Source organism: Cornus florida, unplaced genomic scaffold (genome assembly GCF_030987335.1).
Source record: "Cornus florida cultivar Cherokee Brave unplaced genomic scaffold, ASM3098733v1 CherokeeBrave_3.0.0_Hap2_Chr06, whole genome shotgun sequence".
NCBI classification, from domain to species: domain Eukaryota; kingdom Viridiplantae; phylum Streptophyta; class Magnoliopsida; order Cornales; family Cornaceae; genus Cornus; species Cornus florida.
This window is the reverse complement of record NW_026775576.1, coordinates 3,688,456-3,699,792: the sequence shown is the minus strand read 5'-3', so window position 1 is coordinate 3,699,792 and position 11,337 is coordinate 3,688,456. Positions and strand designations below refer to the sequence as shown.

General features: G+C 36.4%; 1 protein-coding gene across 3 annotated transcripts; it reads left to right on the top strand.

The window, feature by feature from the left end:
- The first annotated feature begins 731 nt into the window (after window positions 1-731).
- On the top strand, window positions 732-11,336 carry LOC132311059 (AUGMIN subunit 4-like). Of its 3 annotated transcripts, XM_059808772.1 has the most exons (14): window positions 732-967; window positions 1,078-1,125; window positions 1,320-1,445; window positions 1,926-2,004; window positions 2,149-2,279; window positions 3,067-3,166; window positions 3,641-3,686; window positions 5,481-5,574; window positions 6,478-6,549; window positions 6,711-6,769; window positions 10,231-10,299; window positions 10,380-10,449; window positions 10,931-11,008; window positions 11,094-11,336. In XM_059808772.1, exons 1-14 carry the CDS (start codon window positions 848-850, stop codon window positions 11,169-11,171), a joined length of 1,170 nt encoding a protein of 389 aa, XP_059664755.1. In that variant the 5' UTR covers window positions 732-847; the 3' UTR covers window positions 11,172-11,336. The 3 variants fall into 3 exon arrangements, with proteins under 3 accessions (XP_059664755.1, XP_059664754.1, XP_059664753.1); XM_059808771.1 differs by having other exon boundaries at window positions 1,926-2,279; window positions 10,380-10,431; XM_059808770.1 differs by having other exon boundaries at window positions 1,926-2,279.
- Window position 11,337: the final 1 nt, after the last annotated feature.

Here is an 11,337-nt window from a genome sequence, read left to right as displayed (position 1 = left end):
TGGTGTGAGAAAGAAAAATAGAGTTTTTTTTTTCACTTGATTAGAGCGTCATACTGATAACGTGTTATGAATATAAATAAAAATATATATAACATATATAATGAGACCTACAAAAAAGTAAGTTTTATTACTTGGAAGAATATTATACCATACAACATATTACCACACACACACACATACATATACATATATATATATATACATACATATACATATATATATATATGTATATGTATGTATATATATATATATATATATGTATATGTTTGCTTGCTCCATTTCGACGCCTACCATCTTTGCATCATCATACCAATCCTTTGTGACTATGCTACTATACCAATCTACTTGTAACTTGTTTGTAACTACGTTACTATACCAATCTACTTGTAACTTGATGCACCATCATAACAATCTTATATCACCGCATCAATGTACCAATCAAATGCCTCTAACTAGTCACACCAACAAACTCTACCAATCAAAGTCCAATGTCTTGCAACATTTACCCTCACAAAACACTTCCATGTACTAATATATGAATGGACCCAACTTTATAAGGGCTTAAACTCCATTTTCTTTTTAATTTTATTCTTTAAAATTTTAAAATTAAAGAGGACACTTGTCAGGTTATCCTTGTGGCACACCAATGTGTAGTCCCCATCATGGTGGTTTCCCTATTCTTTATTTAATTTGGAGGCGGAGTCCACATCACCTAAAAGAACCAAGTTGGTCCTGATAGCGTTACCTAATATTCTCCTTTTATTTATTTTTTGAATTTGAATTCATTATTTCCAGGGTTGAGAAAATACATTTTGATAATATTGATTTCGGAATTTGAGAGGGAAAAATGGCGAAGGGGCAAAATCTGTCTGCGGACGTGACTCAGTTAATCGATCAGTTGGACCGCCACTGCTTGGCCCCTGATGGATCTCTAGTCTCCAAATCTGCCTATTACGATCTCCAACTAGTACCCGCTTTTTCTCTCTATGGATATATATATATATATATATATATATATATATATAGACACACATGCATACCCATTTATTGTTTACTGGTTGATTGATGTTTTTGCAGGCTAGAGAGGAAATGTCCAGAGAAAGACTTCGCTACTTGGAAGCAATGGTATTGTTATGCTTCCACAATATTAGGAATTAATCACTGCCTAGTAGTGTTCATTCGTGTTTTTTGGTGTTTGGGGAATTAGGGTTTGTGTTTCTTGTACTATTGTGACAATTGAATGAACCCGTCTGTTCTTTTTTTTTTTTAAGTTTATGATGCAATTTATTTTATTTTATTTTCTGTGGTGGACAATGTAGGCAATATACTGTGAGGCTATTGCCTTGGTTGAAGAATATCAGCAGGTTGTTACAGTAGCAAACCTTGGAGGTATTAGAGATGTCCAGGGTCTGTACCCACTATTGGGTTTGAAGAACTCTCCTCAGGTTTCACTTTTCCTTACTTTACATTTTCTCTGTTTTGTAGAAAATTGGCATGTCTCTTGACATTTTTGGGTTATATATCTAGTCTTTAATTTCAATTAGTTCAGTAGGTAACACAGTTTTGAATATTTAGTTTATGTTAAATAATGTAGGCACTGAGGCAATCAGAGCGACATTTTTTACTATAATCTAAATACTTCGTGATATGGTAAGTGCAATGCATATGGAATTTTGAAATATAAGATACATTTTGTGGTTATGAGTGTGTGTTTTAGGTATGAGGCGAAGCAAAACAACTAAATTTCATGCTCTTGCATCAAATGTCAAGATGTTTGTTACTAGGATTTACTTGAGCAATTGATGGCCATGTTTTGGCATTCAGTGAAAAATGATGTTTATCAAGAGGATTTAGTTAAACTCATCGTTATTATTAACAATAATCGAAGTTAAATAACTAATGATGACAAATCCAATATTTTACAGGTTTACGAGGCTCTTGAGCACCGGCTAGTTGTTGCAGAAGCAGCTCAAAAATTGAGGCTCCCTTTGATTTCCAAAGACGGTGAGATTCACGAGGAAGAAATTGAAAAGTGGAGTATAATGTCAAGAAGCTCTCTTGATAGTATGAGTACAAGTGTCACCATTAGCTCAAGCTCAAATTCAACAAATTATACAAATATCTTTATAACTAGTGCTGGTGGTGCAGCAAATAATGCTCTTACCAGCAACACTACTGATACAGAGGAACCTGGAGTTGGTGGTGTTCCTAATAGATTCCTTGGAATAACACCTGCTTATTTATGGCAAACTCAGCTCCAACAAGCACCATTATCCATGGTACGTGAATATTGGTGATGAAAATTTGATGGATGAATAGAGCCGACGAATGTTAATAAAATGTAGATATTTTTTCCATGCTTTTTGTGAAGCTCCATCTAGTGTTGTTAAAGGTGCGCCTAGACTTGAGGTGCAGGTCTAGCGCCTATTGTTTACTAGGCGCGCTCCTCGTCATGTTTGTCAGGCGCGCTCCTCGTCATGTTTGTCAGGCGCGCCTCACTAAGTTTTTTAAAAAAACTATGATTATTCTATTTCTTAATCCAAAAAGGGTACTTTTGGCAACTTAATAAACAAGCCCTAGTAGTAGAGATGAAGGATGAACCACATCAGTTCTTTCTTCTTCTTCTCCCTCTTCTCATCTACTTCTCTCTCCTCTCTTCTCCTGTACTTCTCTCTCTCCTCTCTTCTCCTGTACTTCTCTCTTCTTATCTTAGTTTTCATCTCTCTCAAGAAAACAATTTGTGCTCTGTTTTATGGTTGTTGGATGCTTGTTTAGTTGATTGATTTACTTTTTTATATGATGTTTTTATGGTAGTTTAAATTTTCAATTGTGCCCTCATTTCACTCAGGCGCGCGCCTAGGCTCCAAAGGACCTCTAGCGCCTTGGGCTTTTAATAAAATTGGCTCTATCTGTATCCATATGCGAAATTCATAAGCTTTTTAGCTTGTTGTTAATTGTTGTGATCTATAGTCATGCAATTCTTTTCCATGTTCTTTTTCTTCTTCTGAGTGAATCATTTATAATGTTAAAGAATTAATTAATCATTTTGATCCTCTGTAATTATAGGACATGGCAGAGTACCAGATGTCGCTTTTATGCGAGATTGAGGGTCGTTTAAAATCCAAGTGTGATAAATTAGCAGATGCCTTCGTAATAGATGACATGGGTCAGTCATAAGTACTTACTCTCTCTCTCTCTCTGTCTCTCTCTCTCCACAAGCACAGACTCATACATGTATTTATATTTTATATATGTCTGCCTATTGAGTGTCATACTTTATCATTGTGACCTACCTTTTGGGGATAGGTAGTCCTTTTTTGTCATACCCTTTCCGAATAACTAGCTAAATTTGTGCATCATGACTGAAGATTTGGATGTTCACTATTATAATGAGTCTGGTTCAAGAAGCCAGGATAGATTACCATGATGCATGAACTTTTTTTGAGCGTGGATGTTTTAGAAGAGGGTTTCTAGCCCTTGGAAGATTGTTCACACATACTGGTGCATGCCGCGTTTGTTTGTGTGTTTATATTATTTATAAGTGCATCATTTTTATGAGGAACTATATAAAATATAAAGTAATATACCTATATAAAGAGAGATTCTATGCATAAATTTACCTTTCTTTTGGGTGATGCAGACTCTTCAACTGGTAGTCAAAATTCAAATGCTCGGCTTCTAGAAAGGTTTGTTTTTTTAATATTTATTTATTTTTTTCGCATACTGTCATCATTTTTATATCTTCCCTAATTGTCAAGTCAATGGGGACATACTATATTTTCGGATTGTTTGAATTTTGATAAAAGAATAGTTTATGTTTTTTTTTTTTTTTTTTCGAATAGTAAGAACAGCTTAACAAAATGATATTGAACAAATAAATAATTTCTAATGTTTGAACTTTAAAGCCAATTTTGAATTTTTCTTCATCCTACTTCTATTTCTTCTCTAACTGATTGCTTCCAAAACAAGTAGAGAACATTATTAAAACTGTCTTCAAGTTTTATCTTTTACTCAGGACTGGCTTTTTCTGGACCTAACCTTATTTTGATCAGTTGAAACATGAATATGCATAATATGCTGAAACTTCAAAAAGATGCCTCAACCCATCATGATGAAATGAATAAGGTTTTCCTTATTTATACCTCCATGCTTGAAATTTTATTCAGACAACGAGATGGCTATTCGGTCTGAGTCATCTCACACTTTACATTACTTCATTGCTAATGAAAACACAACATGACAATGCTTACATCTTTCTGGAAATTTTCTTTCTATTTTAAAAACTACCTAGGGCTTGTTTGGTGCGGCTAAATGGAATCAATTAAGAGGGAATGGGAATGGTTTTTATTCCATTCCCATGTTTGGTAGGTTAAATTGAAGTTGGAAAAAGAATCAAGAGGCATTCTTTGGGAATGACCATTCCCTCTATTTCATTCCCTATTTTTAACAATGGAATGAGCATTCCATTCCCACATGGAATAGAATTAAAAAAATTATGACCAAAAAACCATTCATCATCTCTTCCCATCACGTCTTTATTCTCTTCCAATCCACCCCTTCATATCAGATCTGTTATACTCCTCCCCATAATCCAGCCTTCTTCCCCCCGCTGCCATCATCATCTCCTCTCTCTCACAGTGGAACATACAAGAACACACAACACAACCCAACCCAACCCAACACAACCAGTCCATCCTCTCATGCTCACCATTAGTTCACCGCCATCTTGCTGACGATTCAAAAGCTCAATTCAGACCCACCTCGCCAGTAAGTTCAGCACCGCCGCCCTTCTTGATCGCCGTTAGTCTCACCATTGCTCGCCTATTTTGTCCACAGACCGCTGATTCACCGCTGACCACTTCAACTTCATTTGACTGAATTGCAAGCTTCACCGATGAAATTTGTGACGGAGCTTGGATCACCGCCGTTCGTTGCCGCCGATGAAATCAGATCCGTCCTCCCCTTTGTTCGATCGCTTCCTTCTTCCCATTGCCTTTTCTCGCCCCAATCTCCAACACCTCCTTTCATTTGCCCAGTTCTTTCTTCTCTCTAATTTCTCTCTCTATCTCTTGCCCCAATTTCGTTCTTACAGACCTCTTTCTTACCACTGGATTAGAAAAAATTTCTTTAGGACATTAATTTTTTAGTTAAAACTTTTTTATTAATGATAAAAGGTAATTTGGAGAAAACAATATAAATTCATTCCATTTCAATTTTTACGTTAATCCAATCAAACAAGTGAATGGAAATAATCATATCATTTTTACACATTCCATGTTTGCATCCAAACAGGAGAATGGGATTTATCATTCCCATTCCATTCCATTCTCATTCCATTCCTAGTTTTATTCCCATTCCATTCCAATTCATTCTTGCACACTAAACTAGCCCCTAGTGCTGCCATATATTAATATGTTTAGTGCTTTCTCGAAAGATTGTTAGCCTTATTTTTGTGGTCTTCTTACTAATCATCAAAACAGGGCAAAGTTAGTTATTGAGGAGATCGAGAGGGAAGAGGCATGTTTACAGGAGGATCTATATTCTGCAGATAGAAAATTGGCAGAATATTTCAATGTATGTGAGTGAGTTTTCTGCAATATTTATATAGTTTGTGTCCTTTCATCTTTTCTCTGAGCGTCTCCAACGCTCTCTCAAATGTCATCTCAAACTCAAAATATAGGAGATTTTGTTTTTTGTGATACACTCCAATGGTGTGCTATACACCCTCTCATAATATGAGATTCTCAAAACTTTTCTCATATATAGCAGGTTGCTATAAGTTGAGAACTTTAGATGCTAAACCTTTTAAAGGATTTTTGTGCAGACATGGGCTGGAAAGTCACATGGGAAAGCAAGAATAATGCATTGATTAAAATAAGGAAAGTAATGGTCAAAGTGTCAGCACAATTGGAGCAGTATTGCTAAAATATACCCCCTCCATCCCACATTAGAGGTACATATATAGAAATTAGAGTTTTTAAGGGGACATGCATTTAATGCATTGTCCCCTTTTAAAATTACCAACTTGTCCCTTCTAATTTAAATATACATAGTTACAAAGTTTGAATTTTTTTAAAAAGATAAAGGACAATGATGGAAATATAGAACTTATTTGTTTTGACTTTCCAAAGAGGACAACTAATTTGGGACATGTAAAAAGAGAAAAATGGACTACTAATATGGGACGGAGGGAGTAGCATTTTGGATGAAATGCACCATTGGAGTAGAATTGCTAAAATATAGCATTTTGGATGAAATGTAGCATTGGAGTAGAATTGCTAAAATATAGCATTTTGGCACTGTAGCTCTTAAAATATAACTTTACCATGGAGAAATAGCATTTTGCATTGGAGAGGCTCTCAGTCCATTTTTTTTTTTATCAAAACATTTGCATTGCAGTGTACTTTCTTTATTATAAGCAGGGGTCTTATGCTATACTGATGGTATGTCATTCATAATCTATTTTGCCCCTGGAAGGTCTTAGAGCAGATACTTGGAGTGCTTATCAAACTGGTTAAAGATTTGAAGCTGCAACATCAACATAAATATGTAAGCTTTCTTGTTCCAGTTATCTCAAATGTTAAGGTTGTACTTTGAGCGTTATATAAAATGATATTTAATGGAATAATATTAGCTGAAAGCATTTTCTATGTTGTTCTTTTCCTCCTATGAGAGACCTGTAGACTAAATTTTATGTTATTATTCAATAGGATGAACTGCAAAAAACTTGGCTGTGCAAAAGGTGTGAAACCATGAATGCGAAATTGAGGTTTGTTTCACCAGTTGCTTTTATTTTACTCCTTAAATCTTGAATATTCTTTAGCGTTTTATCATTCATAGTTAATTTAAAGTAGGCTTGGAGGAATTTGAAAAGATTCTTCCAGGGGTTAGCATCACAAGAAGCATGATGCAGGTAAAAACTGATAAGACATTATACTATTTGGACGAGGATTGCTTATGTTTTCAACAATAAGCATCAAATCAACCATCTGAAAATGTCGAGTGCCCTTTTAGAATTCTAAATGTCTAATATTCTTGACTCATTCTAGAGATGTGAGTTAAGAAACATAAAGTTGCATGATTCTCCTTACCACCCAGCTTTCAAATTAAGTGACATCTCCTACTATGGGTATCAGGCACCGATCCATTACCACAAGCGTCTTTACTTACCACCAACTTTCAGATCAGGTGACATCACGAAGTGTCACAATAGCAATTATCCTTCATGACTAGACTATTGTCATCATTGCAAGAGTGGTTTCGAGGATGTCTAGAAGTAGACATCTATCTCTAAATGGTGATCTTTGTTTTCTATCTCTTCGATTTTTACCTCTAGCCTCACCGCCTTCTCTAGAGGCACATAAGATCGGGTAACATCACTAAGTGTCACAATAGCAATTATCCTTCATGACTAGACTATTATCATCATTGCAGGAGTGGTTTCGAGGATGTCTAGAAGTAGACATCTATCTCTAAATGGTGATCTTTATTTTCTCTCTCTTCAATTTTTACCTCTAGCCTCACCGTCTTCTCTAGAGGCACATAACTTTCGAACTAGACCCATAACCTTTTGAACAGGCATATATTGGCGATGAATTCCTGTCTATATCTACATGACAAGAACGTCTTCTCATTATAGAAATTTGTTGTGAGAACCTCTTCTCTCATATTAGCATTGCTCGAGGACACATGGCGAGGAACCCTTTTACTGAAAAAAATATTGCTTGAAGTGCATCACGAGGACCTTTGAACTTCTCTCCTATGGATTAGCCTCGCTGTGAAGACTGAAAGCATAATGATGCTCCTCGTGAACTATTTGAGCTAGGAGCAGGACTTGGGAGGTCTCTATGAGCTTGGTGTATGGCAAATAGTCATGGCTCACCACAGGGTTAAATAGCCTTATGTAATTCTACAGGAACCTGTGGTACAGTTACAAACCTAACCTGACTTAGAGAGAGAGAGAGAGAGACCATTTTGACTCCCAAGCGACCAGTGCCCATTTTGACACTATGCTTGATCACAAAGTGTCAGAGGTTCTCCATTTCATCATTTTCTTACAACATTGAATGAGTCCCTCCCCCGTACTGCATTAAATCACCAAGCTGGGCTGGTGTTGCTAGATTGAGAAACTATCTGACATACTTGTAGACCTGTGGACCTCTACATTAATCAGGCCTCTAGACTGTCCCAGCCTCTACATGTCATCCAGACCTTTAGACTTGGGTTAGACCTCTATACTTGAGACAGACCTCGAGCATGAATTTGACCTCACGGAGTTTGTGTTGACTTCTATAGTCTATTCTGCCTCTCTCTCTCTCTCGCGCGCGCGCGCACGCACACACGCACGCACACACGCACAAGTCGGTCCAACTTCCACCTAACTCAAATTACTCAATCTACCTGTGAGCTCTATTATATTATGTCTTTTTACTTCTATCTCCTAGTCATCAACTTGAGCTTACACCGTACCACCCCAAATTGGAGGTGCAGGGTCCAAGTTCAGCAAAGGATGTGGTATTTTGTGTTGTATTTATTACAAAAAGAGGGAGGAGGGGGGGAAACAGAAAGAAGCTTTCACCGTTTTAGTTGTTCTTAATTTATAGATGGGATTGGTGGTATGATAACTTGTATTTAGGAAAGGTGACATGCAATTTTGTTTCCTTTCAGATTTCTTTTTGTTTTACAATTGAATTGAGTAGATATTAGTTAGTATGGACTATGATATATTTGCTGAACCAAACTTGTTGGCTGAAGCTGTTTAGAGCATGAAAATTTTTGAGATATTTTCAAATTGTTGCTTGAAGCCTAGATATCAAAGTTTCTTTGTTTTCTATTCGCGAAGTAAGCTTCATAGTTCGTTAAATACATATAATGAACTGCAATCGTTAGAAGGCTAATATCACTGCTGGACCCTGAGATTGGTGTCTACTAATCACTTAATAAGCAGATTGCCTTAAGCAGCTTCATTGAGAATACTCAGTGGAAGGTTGATGGAATTCCATTGGAAGTCCAACGATGCATGCAGCAGATTAGGATATATGGTGGTGAGGATCAGATTTTATGGAAGCACAAGATGTTTAATTTTAAAGAAGCTTGGGAAGCATGTAGAGCTGCAAAACCAGTTGTTCCCTGGTTTGGAATGGAGGTAGACCTAGATGGTCTGTTTATTGTTCATTGATATTGCAGGATGCTGTCTTGACTGGTTCAAATCTGCAGAGGAGAGGCATATCCCTAGCAACTGTATGCCGTCTTTGTGGCAGGAATGAAGAACATGTTTGTAGCTTGTGAGTATACTTGGGAAGTTTGGTGTGGTTTAGCTAATATGTTCTATTGGAGGGTCCAGAAACAGAATGGTGTGAGAGGTTTTACAATTGCTATGAGACAGCAGTTTCATGTCAAGTCCTGCAGGAATAAGGTTTTCAAGATGCTATTTACAGCTACTATGTACTCCTATCATATTTGGACTGAAAGGAATGGAAGACTTAACAAGGATTTAGTTAGGGTTCCTTCCATTCTTCTTAAATGTATTGTCTGGGATGTTTTAGATATTACGGGGTATGTCTCCAAGATATTATAAGCTAGTTAGGGGCTTAGGGCTTGTGCAGGGTTTGTCTGCCTTTTTCTAGGCTTTCTAAGTGTGTGATTCAGTGAGGTTGTTTAACCTCACTTCCTTCTTTGTACCATATTGTTATATGTTTATAAAATTTTCTTCATTTAGGAAAAAAAAAAAATAATATCACTGCTGGACGATCCAGCCAGCCCTCGACACTTGAATGAGATGTCAATTGCCTTTCTCCACCCACTCTCTGACTTGAAAGATTTTTACGGTTCTTCGCCGATTCAAATGGTCGACTACCCTACCTGATATATTCCTTCAAGAAGTTCTCCATTTATGGATAGAGTGAAGTTGGTGAAACTTCAAGTGTTCATCAGAAATTATTGACCTGAAAGTGCCTCGATCATGGTAAATACAACTACTTGTCCAGAGAAGCTCGGATAGTATGTTAAGATAATCACCTGGCCTAAAAGGTTAAGCTATCAGGAGTGGGCCAAATAATATATATCAGGCTCTCAATTTTATGTTGTTAACTATTTTGAGAGCATCTATATGTTTTAAAATTTGTTATAAATTTTCCGTCAGCATTAAGCCCCAGAGTAGAATCTAATCAATTTTGCACGAAAAAAATTTTGCTCATTATTTTAATATTTTATGTCCCATTGTTGTCTTAGGGTTCTTGAACATATTCTCCTTCTTGAGACGTATACTCAGGACTCAATTCCAGCACTCCATAAAATAAGGTAAAGTATGATGACAAATATCTCCAGTTTGGTATTCAGTTCATGATGAGGATTTTGATTGGTGTAACCTTTTGTTCTAGGAAATATCTGGTTGAAGCTACGGAAGAAGCTTCACTAGCATACAATAAAGCAGTATGTTTCTCTATTATGGTAGTGTTATAGACATTGCTAGATATTATTTTTATTTATTTATTGTTTGTATGTGGTATTTGGTTGTACTGTTGACTATAGAATCTCTAATGTTATGGATGTATGGGGAATTCAAATAGTAGTTAAAGAATTTCACTGGCTTCTCTTAACTTTTTGTGAATTCTAGTACGATTGTTATCTGTAGGCCAAGGGATTGATCGTAAAAGGGTTAAGACTTTTTCCTTGAGCAGTCTACTTCCTTGGTATGGAATCCAGAGGGTGACAATTTAGCCCGTTGTCATTTTTTTGGATGCTTAGCCATTTTAAAGTTCTGTTGTGATGCCTAATTGTTTGGTAAGTCCAGTGGTACTTGTGTCGACTCTGAAGGGGCTTCAGTCCCCTTGTTGCTTAGTGAGAAGGAAATACTCCATACAGCCTTTTGTGTATGAATGTGTTTTTGGTTGCTGCGTGTGTTTTATACCAAATTTTGCAAATTTAACAGGTCACGCGCCTTCGTGAGTATCAAGGTGTTGATCCTCACTTCGATACGATTGCCAGGCAGTACCATGATATAGTAAAGGTAATGTGACTTTGCTTTTTTTTTTTTTTTGGTTTTGCTTTTGGTAAGTTCTTCAGTTGATTCTGATTTCAACATTTCCTTGCAGAAACTGGAAAACATGCAATGGACAATTCGCCAAGTCGAGATGGACCTGAAACGCTTACCAGATCACCCCAGCACCTAATATATACATACATATATATATATTCATTTTGTTTTGTAATTGAAATTGTTTTCATCTTCAGTTGTGTTTTTGGTCAAAGCACCTATCTGATTTCTTTTCCTGTTTTGTGTAACACCATAGTATGTGATATTTTTTAAAAGGATGATTTTTTGTGGTTGCTAGAAAT